Source organism: Ammospiza caudacuta, chromosome Z, assembly GCF_027887145.1.
Source record: "Ammospiza caudacuta isolate bAmmCau1 chromosome Z, bAmmCau1.pri, whole genome shotgun sequence".
Lineage (NCBI taxonomy): Eukaryota > Metazoa > Chordata > Aves > Passeriformes > Passerellidae > Ammospiza > Ammospiza caudacuta.
The window spans coordinates 2,104,774-2,125,638 of NC_080632.1; the positions used below are offsets into that span (position 1 = coordinate 2,104,774).

General features: G+C 41.3%; 1 protein-coding gene across 1 annotated transcript in view; it reads left to right on the forward strand.

Annotated features, from left to right (window-relative positions):
• The window catches only part of VCAN (versican), an 89,708-nt gene extending 69,047 nt beyond the window's left edge, over positions 1-20,661 (forward strand). The window contains exons 8-12 of the mRNA XM_058823621.1: positions 4,092-4,250; positions 5,635-5,717; positions 18,305-18,449; positions 18,932-19,114; positions 19,947-20,661. Coding sequence (XP_058679604.1) covers positions 4,092-4,250; positions 5,635-5,717; positions 18,305-18,449; positions 18,932-19,114; positions 19,947-20,077 — 701 coding nt within the window. The 3' untranslated portion in view covers positions 20,078-20,661. The remainder of the gene's footprint in view (positions 1-4,091; positions 4,251-5,634; positions 5,718-18,304; positions 18,450-18,931; positions 19,115-19,946) is intronic.
• The last annotated feature ends 204 nt before the right edge of the window (positions 20,662-20,865 follow it).

Consider the following 20,865-nt stretch of genomic DNA (forward strand, 5'->3'; position numbering starts at 1 on the left):
CAAACCCACTGAGAACTCTTTTATTAAGTGCAGTGTTAAGGGATGTGGTTACACACGATCAATTGCAGTTACAGAGAACAGAAGCTGTGAGACCAACTCCTTGCACACACCAGTGAAAACCCCTGTAAATTGTCATAAACCCTGGATGAGTTTTAAAACACCACAAATATGGTGAGCAGTGTTTCAGTCCTTTCATCACATGCTGGAGCAAGGTTACACAAGTCTGTGGCTGGGTACACAATGAATGTGAAGTATTGCATTCAATAAATGCTTGCACCTACTCTGCTCACCGTGGTTGGGTCAGAAAATTTACCTGCAATTAGTGTCTACTAATTCAGAGACACTAATTCAATGGTTCAGTAAAGGTACTGGAAATTTATATCCATATGGAACCTTTTTACCTTTTTGTCACCCTTTTAGCTTTCATCATTAAGAAAGTGTTGCACACTGAGGACAAAACTGTGCAGAGATGAAATTGCCCCCACAGTTTTACTAGCCTGGTTTGCATTTTTATCCTCTACCATCTTGAATTTCCCTTTCCCTATGTTTTTTCCCTCTTCTTATCAACTTCTCCTCTAAAAAAAAACCAAACCAACCCCCAAAAATGCCAAAAACAAAATCCACCAAACGCAAAATCCCTTGAAAAACCCCAGAATCCCCAGCCACTCTCCAACCCCAAACAAAAAAATCCTCTTTTCCAGCATCTAAAAACATCATGTATTTTATAGCCATCAGTTCTGGTTTGTTTTGTTTTGGGATTTTTTTTAGATTTGGGATACACACAGGTGCAGAAAATTACTTAACTTTTTGCCAGTGTTTGGCACCTTTTTTCTTACAAAGAGAAATTGTGTGATTTTTTTTTTTGTAAGAGAAATTGTGTTATAATTCATGCTCAGGCCATTATATCCAACTTAGGAAACACAGTCCTCTCAGTTTTGTATTTTCAAGCCCCTTTGCCCCCACATTTCTCTCAAATCCTTCGCTTCTTCCCTAGCAGAGGCCAGGGAAGGTTTGATTAGAATAGCCTGGAATTCCTCTCTGGCCACGTTTTTCTCAGCTCCTTGTTATTATCTGACTTGTTTCCTGTGGGACAAAGGAGTCCCTGAACAAGATAAATAATAAAATCTTAAGTGCCTTCACAGAGGACATAGGTCTGTTAGTCAGCTTTGTGTGGTTAAACAAATGTTCTAGAAAGCCCAAGGCAGACTAAACTTTAAAAATTACCTAGATGCCAGAGATTAAAGCTGTGTCTGCAGCCTGCACCTCGCACAGAATACAAAGAGGGAAAAGATAAAAAAGCTAACAATTTAGTTGTGTAGATTACATTCTTTTTTTCATAGCTGGGATGACTCAAGGCACAAGCAGTTTTCTACAGCTCAGCTTCCTGGAAATAGAAGGGACATAATCACTCTAAACTTGATTATGTCTTTGCATTTGGTACATTTATGTCAATACTGATGGCTTTTGGGAAATTATTTTGATATCAGACTCTTAAGACAATGACTACATTATTAGTGTCAGAGAAATTCTGATAAGCCTCAGACGTGGCTTTGGCACACTTTGTTTGCACTTTGAAATCTGTTTATGTACATGTAAAATCTAGTTTGTGTCATGGGGGATTTAAACCCTTTTTTTTGAAAAATAGACAATTTGGTGTGTCGGTATGGAAACGGCCTCTTCCTGCTGTGAATTAAGAACCTGTGCTGGGAAAAACTGCTTTTTTAGGTGGTGGTAGCAGCTCACAGATAAGTAATCCCTTAGTTAAGATATTTGCAGCCATCAGCCCTTGGCATGTACTGCAATATTTGGTTGTTTCTGTACTCAGGCAAAAAGAGGCCCTTTGGCCAAAGCATGTTATTGACCACTGGACTGCATTGACTGACTGAGAATGAGAAATCCAGTTTCCAGCCCCGAACATCTCCATAGCTCTGGGGAGGCTGGAACAGTTGGCTTCAGACACCGTTTTGCTCAGGGGCCTGATAAAATTTAGTGGGAATTGGCTAATTCCTGGTGGATGTGTGGGGTGGGGGAGGCCAGGCCTTGTGCTTCTGTTCCTCAGCATCCTGAGGCCCCTCAGGGCGAGCCATCCCCGTGCTGAGATAGCTGTGGCTGAAACACACTGTAATCTCTCACTGAAATGTCCTTCATGATGCCATTGCATCTGCCATGGCTCCAAACTCCCTGCCTTTCCCCTGTTATTTCTCCCACTCCTCCCTAAAACTCCCTCTTATCACTGGCAGGGTCCTTCCCATCCTCGAGCACAGCTCAGACGTCACACAATCAGACATCACACTTGTTTTCCCCATCTTACTAATGCTGATTTTTTCCTGTGATTCATCCCTGCAGAAGCAAACTTAGAACTGAAACTCTTGGGGGGTTTTTTTGCCATCTATTCTGTTTACAGCTGCCTAACCTTGACAGAATAATTAACGTCAAATCCTTGTTCTTCCTGCTCCAAGGCTTGTGTTTATTTCTCCTATGCATAGTGGCTGGTGTGAATCCTCTCTGTGATGCATTCTTATCAGCACCATGCCTCATGCAAGCACAGACAACGTGCAATTTCATTACTTTGTATTTCAGCTTTGCAAACCTCCTAACAAATTGATGCCTAAAGTTGACTTCATCAAGGAAGATGGGTTTTGGAGGAGGATTTGGAGGCCTGAGCTCAGAAAGATAATATTGCAGCTTTGCTTCTGCAGACTAAACAATTGCAATAATTTCCCCTCATATAATTTTGAATCATCAGTTTCTTCCAAACTTAAGTTAGTACAGTGACTTGAAGAATGCTTTGTCCTTGCAAGTAAAAATTCCCATCCCCATGTACAGACTCAGAAAACTGGTGAAATGAAGGTTCACTGCAATCCAACATCCAGGGTTTCATCCATCCAGGGTGACAGGTGTAGATGTCCTCCTGAAATTGCCCAGATTCAGCTTAATTCAATCACTGGAAATCCACAAAGTTTCCAATTGCGATTATATGCCTTAGATAAGTAATAGTCTTGCAGTTTGTGCTGGAAGTGGGTAAACTGAAGTGCCTGGAAGTGAGGTCTCAAGGATGGGTGTACTGAGACTGGGCAAGCAGAACTACCTGAAAATGAGATTGAAATGATGAGTTTTTGATTTTGCATGCCTTCACAGATGGGATTTTCTTGAAACTTTGTCCCGCAGAAAATCCCTTGGTGTAGATGAGATGTGCCTGGTTTTGATGCACTGACCAAACGTGCCTGGTTTTGGTTGATTGACCAAATGTGCCTGATTTTTGTCCATTGATCAAATAATTCTTGTCTTGGTCCATTGACCAAACATGCCTGGTTTTGGGTGATTGACCAAACATGCCTGGTTTTTGTGCATTGACCAAATAAATGTGCCTCATTTTGGTCCATTGATCAAATGTGTCTGATTTTTGTCCATTGATCAACTGTGCCTGGTTTTAGTCCATTGATCAAATGTACCTGGTTTTGGTGCATTGACCAAATGTGCCTGGTTTTGGTTGATTGACCAAATGTGCCTCCTTTTCTTCCATTGATCAAATGTGCCTCATTTTGGTCCATTGATCAAATGTGCCTGGTTTTGGTGCCTTGACCAAACGTGCCTGATTTTGGTGTGCTGACCAAACATGCCTAGTTTTGGTTGATTGATCAAATGTGCGTCATTTTGGTGCTTTGATCAAATGTGCCTGATTTTGGTGCGTTGACCAAACGTGCCTGGTGTTGGTCCATTGACCAAATGTGCCTGGTTTTGGTGCATTGAGCAAATGTGCCTCGTTTTGGTCCATTGATCAAATGTGCCTGGTTTTGATGCACCGACCAAATGTTCTTGGTTTTGGTCGATTGATCAAACATGCCCGTTTTTTTGCATTGGCCAAATGTGCCTCATTTTTGTCCATCGATCAAATGTGCCTGGTTTTGGCTGATTGATCAAACGTGCCCGGTTTTGATGCACTCACCAAACGTGCCTGATTTTGGTTGACTGACCAAATGTGTCTCTCATTTTGGCGCATTGACCAAACATGCCTGGTGTTGATGCACTGACCGAACGTGCCTGATTTTGGAGCACTGACTGGGACTTTGTGCTTTGTCTGTGTGCTGCAGACACGGAGACCTGTGACTACGGCTGGCACAAGTTCCAGGGGCAGTGCTACAAGTACTTCGCGCACCGGCGCACGTGGGACACGGCGGAGCGGGAGTGCCGCCTGCAGGGAGCACACCTCACCAGCATCCTGTCCCACGAGGAGCAGATCTTCGTCAACCGTGCGTACCCTCCTCTGCCTCACCCCACCAGGGACAGCTGGGCGTGCCAGGCAGTGTCCAAAGGAGGAGATGGGCAAGGGTCTGGACGGGAGCTGAGGTCACTCGGGTGGTTCGGATGGGGAAGAGGAGACTGAGGTCAGGCCTCAGCGTGGTGTCCAACATCCTCTGAGGGGCATCTCTGATCTCTGCTCCCTGTGGCAGGGTCAGACCCTCAGGGGATGGCCTGAAATTGTGTCAGGGCAGGTTTAGGTTCTTATCCTGGATGTGCTGGGCACTGCCCAGGCTCCCCAGGGAACGGGCATAGCCCTGAGGCTCTAGATTTCTGATTAAAACTAAAGGATTTTCCTTTAATTTTGCCTGTGTGGTGGTGGAAAAATGTCTGATGATTGGTGGATTTGGTTCCACAGAAGTGCTGTTTAAAAAATTCAAAACATACAACACTTTGTTCAACTGGATTTGAGGCAAAGCCTTTGCTCCAGGAAGCAAAGACAAAGCCTTTGCTGCCAGAACTCCAGAATAATTTGAAATATTCTCCCAGAGATGCCCAGGGTGGGATTGTTGGGGTGTCTGTGCAGGGACAGGGACTGGACTGATGATCCCTGTGGGTCCCATTCAACTCAGGATATTCTGTGACTCTAAGCAAGAGAGATCACTGAGGGTTTAGAGATAGTGAGATCTCCTCCTCACCACCCAGCTTTTGCATCTCCAACTTAAAACATACTTTAAAATGTTAAATAAAAGGCACACTTTGTGTTGTAAATGTTTACTTCTGCAGTTAATACAAGTTCTCTATCACTATTAAGTTATAATTTGTTAAATAGAAAATACTTTTTGGGGGGAGGGATGAGAACAAGAACTTTTGTTTTGGCATTGAGACTTTTTGAAACTTTTTTTTTTTTTCTGGAGACTTAAGGTATTTTGTGCATATCATGTTTTTGTGCACATGATGACATCAAGACAATGCCACCATAATTAGCCATAAAGAAATAGCTACTGTGTTGTACTGTAAAATTTAGACAACAATGGCCACAGCCTAACCAAAGCTTGAAAAATGTGGATTAGAATATGTGATTTTAATTTTTTTTTTTCTTTTCTTCCTGTTGTACATTCTCAGGTAGGAAATGAATTCTCTTTGCTGTGGTAGACTTCCCTGGGAGTGAAGAGACAGGGTCATTTAAAACTTTTAGATGAGAACCTGCATTTTTATACACATCCCAAATTAAAACCAAAAAGCTGAAAAAGAGCCTCTGAACCAGCCTTTAGCACAAAGAGCAGAACAATCTTAAGAACAGGATGTCTGATTCATTCCGCATAAAATTATTTTCCTTGGTGAAGCCTCGTCCATTTATGGGAAAGTTAATGGAAATGCCCTTCTGGTCCCCAGGTATTGGCCATGACTACCAGTGGATTGGCCTCAATGACAAGATGTTTGAGCGTGACTTCCGCTGGACCGATGGCAGCCCACTGGTAAGATGCCTTTGAGCTGAAATCACTCACTCATTTCTTTTTGTGGTGGCTTATCAAATTCCCACTAGCAGTGAGGGAAGCTGCATTAAAAAAACAAAACAAAACAAAAAAAAACCAAAAAAACAAAAAAACCCCCAACAAAACAAAAAAAAAAAACACCCCAAAAAAGTAGCCAAAAAACCCCCACTGTCGCTAAATGTGGACCCAAGCAAACAGTCAGTAAATGCATTTTTGGGATACCTAATATTTTGTGGTTTCGCTCTGAGGTCTTGTTCTCAGTTCCTGTTATTGTATGTGTGGGAGCTCTCTAAGGTTTCACATAGAAATACTCAAAAATCTGAGACTGTGGTAATTTAAGGGCCTCTGCTGGAGGTGGTTTGTGATCTTGCCTTGCGCAAGGCCGTGTGTGGCAATTCTCCTCCCTCACCAGGATGCATTTTTGGGTGATGATCTGGCCCTCAAATCTTGCCTTTGCTGTGTCTCTGGGGTGCACAGGGGAGCCTCACAAGCATTTCTGGAGCCTGCTCTGTGGGGCAGCTCTGCAGCAGCCATCCTCAACTGGTTCAGGGGGCCTGTAACCCATAATTCAGCCATAAAATTTTAAGATGCTGTTGATACCTCCTGACTTAAAACAAAAAGGAAAATCAGCAGAAGGAGAGGGAAAGCATCTTCACCCACCATCAACACACCTAAATCAAAGAGGTGATGGACATAGGAAATGATCAAACTCTTCCCCAATCAAAATAATCTCTTCTGCAGGAGGAACAGGTGATTTATTTGCTGTTGAGCACCCAGTGAAGAACATTACATTAAGAAAAAGCCCAAACTGGTTACTATTTTCCTTCCACTAGTGAACTTTTAAATCAGAGAGCATCTGGACACACCTGTTGTTGCTGCAGACCATGTGGCTGCAGCTGGTGTAGAAAGACACCTGGGGCAAGGCAGGCTTCAATTATTGCCATTTCATGTAAATAACCACACCCTAAAAGTGCTCTGAAGTGGCTTTTAAATGAGACATTTCTTGGGGACATGGCAAAGGTGACAGCAAAGAGGGGTGGGGAATGGTGGTGAAGCTTTCTGTTGCTTCACTGGTGGCTCAGGGTGGTACCTTAGTGATTCCAGACACCAGGTGTAAAATAAGATAAATATACATAAGATAATATATAACGCTTATATATTCCAAAACCAGAGTTGTTGTGGCACTGATTAATCACCCTGGTCTAGTGGAAGGTGTCCCTGCCCATGGTTCCTCCCAGTCCAAACCATTCTTGATTCTATAAATTTGAGGAAATTAAAATTAGAGCTGAGATCATATTTTTATAATTCAGGCTACTGACTGAATGGGCATTATATTTTTGCTGTAATTTTCAATTTTAAGAAATTAAGATATTCTAGGAACAGAGTTGTACCATCTGTCCAACAGATTTCTGCTTTTATTGATCTTTTTTTCCACCTTATTTTTCTTTCATTTTTAACAACTTCCCTCTGTCTCTTCCTTCAGAAACAATTTAGGTGTCTCCTGAAATCATTTATGTTCATTGCTTCAATAGATTTTCCTCATAACTTATTCCATATGGTTTCTGGATCCCATGGTTCTGAGCAGCTGCCTCATTTGTTCCTTTTTCTCTGGCTTTTAACTTATTTCTCATACTTTCTAACCACTCTTGTTATTTCAGTGATTTATTACTTCTCTGCTAATTAACAAGAATGATAACATAATTAAATATACGCATCCAATCTACTTCCCTGATGTCCTCCTAAAATTGCAGTGAATTTAAATACTATGCAGGTAGAAAATTTGCCTCTTTTATGGGTGTCCAGGTGAGCAAGATTTATGATGGCTTTAAATTCATTAGCATAATTTGTGATCATAAAAATCAGCATTATTACACCAACACTCAGGCTCTAAATTGAATTTCTGAGTTTAGAGGTGACTCTTGCCTATAGCCAAAATTTAAATAGCCTTGACTTGTTTTATGTATCAGGGTGCATGTGTATTCAGCTGTTTCTAAATTTGTTTCCCAGCTCTATGCACTCTCCAAAAAATACTCTCTATCCACAATTCCATTCAAGACTTCTGGCATGGGGGAAAATTTGTTAAGTGTGCTGGGGATCCCCCTGATATCAGTTTTCTTGGAGATACTATCAGAAGAGTGATTGTGCGGCTACAAGTGGTGCACATTCATCTTTATCTTGATACTTCTTTGAATCTTCTCCAATAACAGCTTGGTCCAATCCAAAAAATCATGCTTGCGTGACTTTATGAGGTTTTATGGATTAAAAATAAGCCCCTAACAGTTCTGATGCTTCAGGTACTTAAAAGAAAAAGCAAATTAACAACAACAACAACAACATCAAGATATGTTGTGGGTGACAAGTTTCTCTTTCACACAAGTTTTCTTTCTGAACCAAAGCAAGCCCCTGGAATTGGGAATTGGGAATGCTTGAAACACAGGCTTCACTACTGAGACACAGAAAAAGGTTTATATTAGTTTGGTACTCATTTCCCACCAACACAAGGAAACTGACAGAAATATGCAGCACACTGACAGCAGCAACTCTTTTGCCAGATATTTTATTGGCAATTTTGGGAAAAGGGATAAAATACCTTTTTTTTTTTGCTTTGCACCTAAAATATTTCCCAACCAATGGGTTCAATGGAAGGAAATCATTAATTTTTTTGACATTTTCAGCCCCTGACAAGTTGTGTTTTTCCAGATTTTTTTTCAAACTGAAGCCAAGAGCCAGCCACCATTAAACATGATATTTGGGCAAAGCCTATAAATGAGAATACAGAATTAAGGTTCTTGCTGGGAAACTTACACTGATTTTAAAGTAGCCTTGACAGGCTCTCAGCCCTTCTGAAAAAGACTGTTTAGTTGGACTAAATAGTGGACTAATTACAGTCAGCCACTTTTGATACCTTGGAATTATTTCTTTTTCACTCCTGTAGAAAATACTCACTCTTAACAAGTCATCAAAACCAGCAGCACTACTCAGAAAAAAAATCCAACAAAAACCAAACCCCCTCTATTCCTGTGCACATTTTTTGTGCTTCAACTAGAATTTATGTTGAACTTGGAAAAATAATGCCAGTAAGCAAGTTTTGGAAAAGATGGAGAGTGATCCTGTAAATTCACGCTATGGCTCTCAGAGTTCCTGGAGGAAAATGTTGGTGTCTTGAAAAATGAGGTGAATGCAACCAAATTCAGTGAGAAAGCAAGAAATAGTGTTTAAATCTTCTCAGCCAATGTGACTTTTGTCCATATTTGCATTGAGTCTGCCTGTTTTCCATTAAAAACCCCAACTTTGAGGACAGGAAAAATCACCCTAATAGATAGAAACAGGCCCACTCCTAAATCACAGTATTGGAGGTTCCAGTCCTGAACAGAGACCTTGAGGAAGCTTTTTGATCTGCCTCACTGAAATGTCTGATGCATCATTATCTGTGAGATATCAGAGGGATTTGGCAAGTTTATTTCTTAACTGTAAAGTGGTTTTAATTCAGCACCACTTAGCAGTTTCCTGCCTTTCAGGCAAAATGGCACAATCTTGTGCAGATAAAGCCTCACCATCTGCTGGTGAAACACACATTTTCAGCTTGTTATACCCACTGCAACCCAAACACAGACTGGGCTTGAGAGAACAAAATTAATTGAATAAGGTGGTTGTGTCCCACTTCTCATGCCCTAAAGTTTAATTGTTAGCTGAGGTGGCATTTTGCATAAAGAAAATGGTTTTCAGGTAACTGGTCTATCATTACAAGATTTTTTTTTTTTTTTTTTTTTTTGGCCAAATGAATTTGCTTGTATTTGTCTTCCTTTTTTAAATTTTTATTTTTTAAATAATTTGGGATCTTTTTGGCTAAGACCAGAATTTATCTTCAAAGTGCTCCTTGGCTAAGCTTATGAGCAGAAAAAAATAGGCTTTAATTACAGTAAGCTGAGGGATCCAATGGCTGCTCACATGTATCTGCTTTTTTTTCTGATGTGCTGTGCTTGTACCTGGGTGGCAGGCAACAATCTTTCCTCATCTATATCATGTCCCTGCCCACTTTTTAAATTTTATTCCTCTTATTTATTTATTTTTCTGTTTTTGAAAGAAGTAACTTCTCAGTGGTTCTGTTGGCTGGGAGACGCGGAATTCACGTTGCGGAGCTGATGAGACACGCAGCAAAACAATTTTTGGGGCAAAACAGCAGCACCTTTTTTTTTTGTACGAAGGGGAAGGAGTTGCTGGCAGCTGTGTTAGTGCAGCACAAAAAGAGGAGGGTGTCCTTTGAGGGAAGCCAGGTCCTCACACGTGGGGCAGGTTCAGTGAGAGCTGTGACCACTGACACGGCCTGGGAGCATCACCTGGGCTTGTGTGCGCCAGCAGGAAGCTGCAAACTCTGGCAATCCTGCCTGGTCCCTGATTTCTGACAATTTGCCCCAAAAGTGAAGGTGGCGAGAGCAGCCCTCGAGGTGTGTTCAGAGGACTTGCAGCACCCCAGCTCTTTTAGAGCTTTGTTAATCACGACTTCCTGAAAATCAAGCCAATTTCTGCTCAAGATGTTTCAGGTATGATTACACTGATGGATTCAAGAGGCAGGGGAGAATAATGTAAAGGTTTTTAGAGCATGTTTTGCCAGCTCTGCTTTTCTTCTGTTCGGGGTAGTTATAGGGCTGTTTGTTGGCTTTGGTGTGGGAGAACATTATTTTCCCTCTGATATACATTCTACAGCGCAATGAAAATGGCTATATGTAGTCTTTATTTACATTGAGAAAATTACAGAATCTAAATTGTTCTTGCACTTTACTCTAGACTTTTCTTCCAGCATTCCTGCAACAGTGAACAACACTTTGGAGTATGTACCAAGGACAATCTTCACCCCACAATTACCTATACGGCTCTAAGCAGTGAAAACAAACACATTTGAGAAAAAAAAACCACAGTGTTGCAGGAGAAGGAAGCAAACACTCACACAACTGTGTGAGCAGAGTAATTTGCCTACTTGGATCTTTTTATACTTTAAACGTGATGCAACACAAACTACAGAACAACGTAACTTACATTATCAGCTGGGGCATTTAATAATTGATCAAAGGGAGAGAGGACACAACGGGAAGCTTGAAAATACACCAGCAAAATCAAATTTAAATAATTCACTTAGCTCTGTGAATGGTAACTCTTACAGCTGTAAAGCACACCCATCCAAGCAGGAAAAAAAAAAAAAAAAAAACAAAAAAACCAAAAAAACAAAAAAAAAAAAAACCAAAAAAAAAAAAAAAACGAAGAAGAGAAAAAAAAAAAATCTGGTGTTGCTTTTGGCAGCTCCCCCTTTGTGTTTGCTAAGGACCCTTGTGAGCAGGCAGAGCAGACAAGGAGCCCTTTGGAGCCATTCATGTTATGGATTAAGCACATACAGCAACTTGGGGCTGTGCCCAGGGCCCCCTGCCCCACGAGAGGGGCTTTTCACATCCCCTGGAAAACGCTGCTGATAATTAGTGCTTTGTAGGGCGGTGAGCTCACTGCCATTACATAAGATTAGTGCTGTAATAAGGAGCTGGCCAGCGTCTGTGGCCAGATTGTCTGTCACTGGGAGAATGCTGCCAGCCGGGAAAGGGATGGGGAATATTGCCACTTTTAAAGCTGTACAGAGACCCTGCCTTGGGTTTTTTCCCTCCCCTTCAGCACAGGGGTGTTTATGCTTTGTGTTCTGAAAAGCTGGTTCCTCGGGTTGTCAGTGTTAGGTAGGTATGTTAAAATAAAAATTGAAAGAAAAAAATTAGGAAAAAGAAGGAAAACAAGCCAGAAACTTAATTCTGGCAAAAAACAAAGCCCTCTCTTTTCCTTCCTTTATTGGTCGGTGAATCAGAAGGCTTTAACTTGAGCAAATCTGTAACTGCACCCCTCTCAGAAAGAGGAACTTCATTGAACACACACACACACACACAAACCCAAAACCTTCAAAAGTCATGGAGTATTGTAGTGAAGGAGCCTGCCTCTGAGGGTTAAGTAAAGCAAACAAACTAAAAAGTGCTGTAGTCAGCTGCAAACAAAAAGCTCATTGTGCCCATGTCCCACAGGATCCTTGGAGAAGGAGATTTTAAACCTACCAAATGTTTTGGTTCTGCGCTGCAGTCAGTCATTACGGCCTCTTTTTAAGATGCTCATTTGACCCACGTTTAAATGGAGGAGAACTATATAATGTTATTAATGACAGGTATATTTTTGGTTCAGGATGTCGTAACGAGGGCCTCTTGGACAAAGTGGGGTTTTGTCTTGTTTTTACCAGGGGGGTCAGCAGTTACTTCAGAGACTTGTTACTGCTGGGCTGAAATTACTCCTTACTCTGGGCTAAAATTCTTGGACAGCTTCAAACCTGCCGTAATTGTTGACAAAGTGCAGGATTTTCCTTCTTTTTTTTTTCTTTCTTTTTTTTTCTCTCTCCTGGTAGCTGTGCACAAAAAGATTAAATCACACCCCACACAATTTGCATTGTGCTGCTAATATATATTCATGTCAATGTGACTCCAAAACAAACAGGAATTCTCATTTTTAATGTGATTTCTCAGCTGCTAAAGTGACTTCTGAGAGCCCATCACACACAGCATACCCTCAAAACTAAACTCTACAGTGTGTGATGAAAGCTATAATTCTGAAAACAACACATGGTGAAGAGCAGGTAAAAGTCCACGTCTTCATTTAGCTTTGAAAGAGTTACTGAAAGTTGTAATTCTGAATAATTATAATTTTGGAGCAACTCGGGGCTTTGGAGCAAGCAGACAGCGTCACCTAGTGGGGTTTCACTTCCCATTCACCGTTTTCTGCTTCTCGTGGAAAAAATCGTCATTCCATGGTATTGCTTTAAAAACATCCCAGACCTAGCAATCTGCTCCACCACACAATCATTTCTTCCCAAAACTATAGGACTGACAGGGATTTTATGTTCCAATTTCATCAGGTAGACTTTTTTCCCCCACTGGCTGAATTTTAATTAATTAGATTTCTTTTCCAAATTATTTCTTTTTGCAGAGCTCTTCCTGCTTATTCAATCTGCAAATCGCTTCTTGTGGATAGCTGCACATGAATGTGTGTTTTCCAGAGTCCCTCTCTGTTTTTGCAAGCTGCTGCACGGGACTAAAAAAGTTTCCCAATACATTCCATCTCTCTGTAACCAAAAAACCCAACCCCTGCAAGTGAAATCTTTTGCAGAAGTATTTAGCAAAGCTCCTCCTGGGAGTTTGCCTTGCTCACAGTGTGACTCAGTCATGGGGAGTGTTGGGTTCCTGCCTGGTCCAAACTCTGCCAGTTTCCCAAAACCCTATGCAAATAAAACTCAGATTAGGAGCTAAAGGAAAGCCATTCAACCAGAACCTAAAAAAAAAAAAAAATATCAGGATCACGACATGTGATTTTTGTGTGTACTTGTGGATAGGTTTAAATATAGGAGCTGTCTTCAAATTGATTTGAGTTTCTCCCAGCAATGACAGCAATGATTTATGCACACATTTGGTGCCTCCTTCGGGCAATTATTTTAGCATCTGTCTGAATCTGCGTGTGATCTTCCCTGTGATCATCCCCCTTCAGGCAAGACCCACGCCTTTAAATCACGGTGTGTGCTTAAACTCTCACTGAATGGAGTTTTTAATCTCAAGAATGCTTTTGGTGAGTTCTGTCACTCTGCTTCCTTTCACAAAATTAAACAGAAAAATCCTTTGCAGGACTGGAGGGAATTTTCCTGGAACAGAGCCTGCACTGTAAGACAGATTATTGTCTTCCCCATGTAAAAATGCATTTAAATACTAGGTGACCTTAATGGAAGTATCTCATACATGGCCAAATCTTCACAGAAATCTGGTTGATTTTTTTTTTCCCCCTATGGAAAAGAAACGCAATCCTGTTTAAACTTCCCAAGTGTCTCCTGTAACAGCATCAGTGCTGTTACACAGTCACAAATGAGGGTTTCCTGGGCTGATGCATGTGCTCATTGTAACCTCGTGCTGGTCTTGTTGAAGTTCAGCCAGTGAGTAATTCCCGAGACTCACTGAAAGTGAGATGTAATTTTTACTTCAGCTGTCCAATTATAACAACCCCCACCGTGAGGGATTCATTCAGGGCTTTCCTGATAAAGATTTCTAAGACTTTTTCTGCTATTGTGTTGCAAAAAAGAAAAAAAAAAAATAAAAGAGGGAGAGAATTGTATTCCTGTTCTTATCAGAGCTATGGCAGGAGAAGAAAATGGTGATAGTAAGGTTTGCAGTGGTGGTTTCAGCTTAGTGATTAATACCAGGCAGGAAATGTTGCTTCACTTTGAGATGAAATGGCACAGAAAGTATCCAATCAGCCAGTCCCTACCTCTTCCATTGTTGATTTTTCTCTAATTTGCCTCATTAGTCTTGCATTAAGGAGGAATCAGATAAGGAAGTAGCCAGAAGGAAAGAAAATAAAAATCACAACTGCAACCTCCAAAAAGTGCCAAGACAGATTTGTAAAAACAGCTTAGTTTAACATGCTGAAAACATGTTTCCTTTCCCCAGAAGGGAAAGCCTTGACCTGTAAATCTAAATAGATGTATTTCAAGTAAATTATTTCCTAGATTCAGTCCTGTACAGAAGATTATTGGCCTTTACACAATACCGAGGTCAAGCAGTAAAGCTTTGTTGGCATCTGTGGGTTTTTTTTATTGTGCTTCCTTAAACACAAAGCTTGTTGGCTTTTTTGGAGTGATTGATCTCAGGCACTTGATGAGCCTTTTGGAGATAAAAGGAGGGCTGAAATTTCCCAAGGAGTGTCTCAAAGCTGAGATACTCCTGGATCCACCTGGGCAGTGCAAGCACCTGAAAGAGCTGAGTGGATTACCCATCAGTGAGGAAATGAGCCCGTCAAGAAAGGCTGCTTATCTGAGATTTAACATAACAAATCTCCCACAAGGTGGGACCTTGTCCATGATGGGAAGATTATGCCCCTTCTGTTTAATTAGCAGCCATCTGAATGAGAATAGGTAATAAAGTTCTCTGCTTTACAGCTCTTGCTGTAGTCCTGGCGTTTTTAGCTGATTTTATGTGACAAGCCAGCCTACCACCCAACACGACTGTGAATTTCCATGTAAGGAAATCCTCCCCAAAAATGTGGAACTTAATAAAATGTCCTCATGGGCTTTTGAAGCCATCATATCCAAACTCCTCCTGTGAGGCAAGAGAATAGATTTTTCCTTGTTTTATGGGCTGTGGATGGCCAGCCAAGTGCATTATCTAGTGCCACGTAGGAAGCCTGAAGAGCTGAAACCCGACTGGGCTCCAGCTCTAAGTCGTAGACCATCCACACTCTGCAGGGAAATTTTCAGGGCCTTTGAGCAGAGAAAGCCAGAACAAATAAATCCAGTGTGACAGAGGAGGCTCTGATTTCAACAACAAAACCAAAAAAGTACAAGTAAGATCAACTAATTATTGCAGTAAAATTAAAAGCCCAAAGGGTATAAAACTCCACTTCTCGTCCTGAAATGATGGTCAGGCAGACTCCCCAGGGACCAAAGGAAGGGACCAAACCCCTGTCCCTGCAGTCACCTGGCTACACAGAAACCTCAGGTTCTTGAGGAAAAGTCCCAATCACCCTGCCACTGAGGGTTTTGAGAGTTATTCAGAGTGGGTGGCGCAGTGGTGTCTGCCTGAGCCTGCGGTCTGTGCTTCATCAAAGATGGGTTGTGGTAAGAAACAGAGAATAAAAAAAAAATGTAGCTGATTTTGATATCAGCTGGACGGGGACGGGGCTTGGAACAACCTGTTCTGGTGGAAGGTGTCCCTGCCATGGCAGGGGGTGGCACTGGGTGATTTTAAAGGTTCCTTTCAACCCAAACCATGCTGAGATTCTGTGATTGCTCCGGGCCTCCTTCTCCACAGCTGGAGCAGGAGTGTGGCCAGACAAAGCTCCTCTGAGGTACATTTTGTGCCTTGTACATAATTAAGATTATATGTCAAGAAAAGTACATTCTGGAAGCGCTTTGCATTTTAATACAGAGAAAAAAATTCATGTCTGTTGTGGTAATGTTGCTTAAAGAACAGAGTAGTGATGGTTTTCAGGTCACTCTGCAATCACCCACTGTCAATATTTCTGACAAGGACTAAAAACCTTACAGTAACTTTTCTTCCATGTATTCATGAAGTATTTGATTCTATTTAGGCTTTGTCTTATGAATGATGCAGCATTGCCAAAGGCTTTTTCCCACTAATTTTTTGCTGATATGGGTTTACTGGAGATCTACAGATCTACACCAGTAGAAACCAGATTCATGCCTATGCTCATGCAAAGATCTATTCCACAAGAGAAATGCAAAATATTAGTTTATTTGTCTAGTAGCCTGTTCCACTCAAACTGTGAGAATCTCTTTGTATCATTGTCCCATTATCAGTGTCTAAATAAGGAACTGGAAAACTACAGAGGGGCTGGGTGGGGACCTAAGAAAGCAATTCAGCAGTCTGGAACTTCCTCTGCTAAGCAATTTTGGCACCAGACCCAGGCAAAACCAGAGCTCCTCAGCCAAAATAAATCTGTGCAATGACGGTATCAGATGTGAGGTAACAGCAAGTCATGCTGGAGGATATCAGACATTCCTGAACAAACCACAGGTCCTAGATGTAATACCCTGCCACCACGCTGCAGCCCTGCCAGCTAAGCAAACACGAATTTTGGAGTCATTTTGGCAAGGCAAGCAAGAGCATATGGAGCCTGTGTGCTGAGGGTGGGAGCTGGCAGGCTGCTGAGCACCTCCAGCTCACACGCCCCCAACAGCCCCTAAATATCCTCCATTCCCACACTCTCATCCCTATGGAAGCAAGCAGCTCTGAAGCGTTATTTTCACCAGAAAACAGATGCAAGGCTTGCTGAAATCTTTCCTTGGCTCTCAGGACATTATTGATGGAACTTTCTGCCACTAACCTTACGGTTTTCTTTAATTTTTGTATCTATGCACACATTCTTGAAAGCTAATGGATCCTAAACTTGAGTAAATTAGTTGGTGTGCACTGTAATTTAGGACTGTTAAACACTAAGAAGTGGAGATGGAGTTAATGTAGTTCCAGCTGAAAAGGGGGGTGTTTTATTAGAGGTAATAAATTCAGTGCAGAACAAATTTATTCAGACTGTGCTGGTTAAATTGCCTGGATAATTAAAACCTATGATGGGTAAGATGACACGTGGTAGGAAAAGGTTAAGTATTTAACTCATTTTCCTTTCATACTTTGATTCATTGTAAGATAAATACTACTTGTGTGGGGTCTGTTAACTTTATTTCTAAAATGTGTTCACCCAGGCAGTGAATAGGGGTTATTTCACAAAGAAATAGAGAACTAAACTTTTATGACATTTGTACAGGCCAGATTTAGTCAGAAAGATGTAAGCACTGAGAAAAATATAAGCACTGTAAAAACTGTGTCATTTTGCCCATACAAGGGGCTTGCTGCCTGGGTAATGTCTGGCATTTATGTGAATTCCAATTCTTACAGATAGCTATTTTTATCCTTCCTTAAATTCTTCCTGGAGTGACACAACAGAAATCCCAGCGAAAATCAAAAATCATTAGGAGTGACTTCCAAATATTCTCTCGCTTTTCTTGGCATAACATGATGCAAATCTCAGATTCCTGTGCTTTGTTTGGGAGCAAAGTGAGGGATTGTCCCACCTGTGCTGGCTGCCAGGACAGGAGGCTGCATGTCCCCTCACAAGAACTGCTGCCCAAGTTTCAATCAGTCTGACTAAAGTGTTGCTACTTTTCCTGCTGGTTGATTGTAAAAACACACTGAATCCTCCCAAGTTTTCACCCCAAAATAACATTGTGCTGGTATTTCACAGCGGTTTGAAGGTTCTTTTGTGAGTTTTTATTTCTTGCTTGTTTTGCACATACCAAAACCCATATTTCTACTTCTAAATGTAGTGCATTTTGAAGAAGCACTTTCTGCTGTTATTCATATATTTTCATAGATGTTTGAGGCTGGTTTTTCAACAGAGGGCAGAATTTGAATCAGCATTTCTAAGGCTGAGAGGCTGCTGTCTGGGCTCAGACTGCCACCTAGCATTTGTAATGAAAACACCAATCTCCAGTGGTCCTGGGGGCCAAATTCTGGCTCTTTCACTTATGCTGCGCCTAATTCTGCATGTCATCCCTGTGGAATGACTTCATTAACTGAATGAAATCATCCAATGCCATAAATAATCCAAGTCTGGAAAGTTAGTCTGTAATTTCTCACTTAGTACATGTGCTCTAATGAGGGTAATGGGATATTTATTTTCTTGCATTATACTTCATGATATTTATGCAGAAAAGATTGTTTTAGACACACTTAGGATCCAGTTTTGCTTGTGTCTCACTGTTTTGTTCACCTCACATCAGTTTACAGTAAATGAGAAGTTAGACCAGAATATTTTTCCCCTTGAGATAGTCTTTAATATAGTGGGAAGATACTCTAAATCTACCTTTGTTTAGCCCACTCTTACCAGCCTGAATCAAACAGTTGAGATTCCTTTTTGCCACAGGTGATGTCATGGGCTCTTTTGTTAATGTAAATATCCTCCAGCCCTGGGAATGATGGTTTTGCTTCTCTTTTCTGCAGCAATATGAGAACTGGAGACCAAACCAGCCAGACAGCTTCTTTTCTGCTGGAGAAGACTGTGTTGTTATAATCTGGCACGAGAATGGGCAGTGGAATGATGTCCCATGCAATTACCACCTCACTTACACCTGCAAGAAAGGAACAGGTACAACCTTTACAGTGACAAAATCATAATTTGCTAAATTGCCATTCAGTTCTTCTGACCGTGCTCTCTGGACCTTGATGGATCCATCAGTTTTCAGTCCTCTTGAACATGTCACTGAGGATGACATGAAGAGCCCTGAAAAAAAGACAGTTTCCTTAAATGCTTGTAGTAACTTCGCTGCTTTTTAGGTTTCTTTGTGTGAGTATGCCAACTTTTGGCTTGAATTTACATTTAGAATTTAAACCAAAAAGGCAAGACTGACCACAATATCTGCCATTTTCCCATTTCCAACACTATTAATTTTGGTTTACAAGACTGGAGATCTACAGAGCAGACTGATCCCCCTATCCTTGTCTGGATGTTCCTTTGGGAATCCATCTGAGGTCCCTCGTCATCTTCCTTAGCCAGGGCTCAGAGGCTGGTCCCAGCCCACACTGGGCTCACAAACTGAAGTTTTGGGTGATGCTCTCTCTTCTTTCCAGTGGCTTGTGGCCAGCCTCCTGTGGTGGAAAATGCAAAGACCTTTGGGAAGATGAAGCCTCGCTATGAGATCAACTCCCTCATCAGATACCACTGCAAGGATGGCTTCATCCAGCGCCACATCCCCACCATCCGCTGCCAGGGGAACGGACGATGGGATATGCCCAAAATTACTTGCATGAATCGTGAGTTCTCTGAGAGAAAAACACTGACACAGCAGAAACAGCGGGCTAATTTGAGATTAATAAGTAATGAATGTGTGTTTTAAGAGAGGAGCGAGTCTGGTAGGACAGATTATGGTGGAAAAACACCAAGCATCCAAAACTAATGGAAATTTTCCTCTTCTGTGTCTACTTATGCCTTGGAGTGGTTGCCTAGAACAGGGGCTAGACAAGATCAAGAGAATAAAGTGGGTATTTATTAAAGGCCCTCAATAGGTGCATCTTGGGCTGTCAGAAGCCTCCCATGGGCTGCACCCAAGATGGACAATGGTCACGAGTTTTTCACACAATTATAAGTTTCGTCCATTTACATTTCAGGAGTTAATCCTCCAATTACAGCTTCAGGTAATGAAGTCATTTACCCCCAGTTTGCTCCCCCCAATTCACTTTGGTTTATACTTTTGGGGCCTGAGGCTGTCCTCAGGCCTAGAGGAGTTATCTGACCAATATATGAAGACAGTAACTAACACTTTATATTGAGTTTAGAGTTATACCCTAGAGCAGAACAGGATTTGAAAAACACAAAGGCTAAAATCTTAAGGCATCATTCCAGAAGGCATTAAGATTATTTTAAAGTCAGAAAATCCTGGCATCAACAGGTTCCTAATAATGCTAATGACTGTGTGTATGCCTGTAACACTGCCACAGCTCCAGCTAATCATTTGTTTACCCTCTAATTAACAAGGAATAAACACAACTGTGTTGTGAAGTGTAGCCGGCCCATTCACAGCTTAATTTTAAACAAATTTTCCCCCCCCTTTTTTTTTTTTTTTTTCCTTCTCCCTTCTCTCTGCAGCCTCCACATACCAAAGGACTTACTCTAAGAAATACTACTACAAACACTCCTCATCAGGCAAGGGGACGTCGTTAAACTCATCCAAGCACTACCACCGCTGGATCAGGACGTGGCAGGACTCGAGGCGCTGAGAGCTAAATGGTGAATTGGGGATTTCCACCATTTCAGCCAAAGTCATAACTTTCTGTGCCTTTTTCTATCACTTATAGGAGTATTATCGAATCATTTTGAAACTACGGACTGCAGTATTCACGGCGTGTTTTTGCAAAAAAAAGAAAAAAAGGAAAAAAATAAAAAAATTGCGGTGTTTATCAGAAAATTTAAGAAATAAATAAAAAAGAGGAGAAGTGCTTATGGGGATAAAAGGAAACCATTTCCAGCCTATAAAGATTATTAGTTTTCTATATGCCATCGGTGTGGACCATTTTATGATATGTACCAGCCTTCTGCAATATTTAAACAGCTCAATTTTAGCACCAATGAAAATGTAAATAAGATGATTTTAATGTTGTTTGACTGTGTGTTGTTTTTAAAATCCTGTATATAAAATGAAAAGTCACACTAATTTCAGGCATATTTATGGTTAGAACGGCCTCAGAGGTCTTCAGTCATTTATGACGTTGTTTCTGTGTTGTTTACCTAGGCTGGAAATGGTTGAAATAAAGACTTCACTGACTGAAATTTGAAATTATCAGGTGAAGATAAACACACAAGTGACAAGACTTTTTTTTTTTTTTTTTTTTTTAAATGGGAGCTGTGCCAATTCCCACCCAAGGTACAGTTTGTGTCCCATAAGATGAAAAGTTTAGGCAGAGCACATAAAAGTGGCACAAAGCATGAACTAGGGACTGCAATATGGAACATTTTTTCTGCTCTCCATTCCAGCTTCAGCACATGTGAGAAAGGACTGTATGGAGGA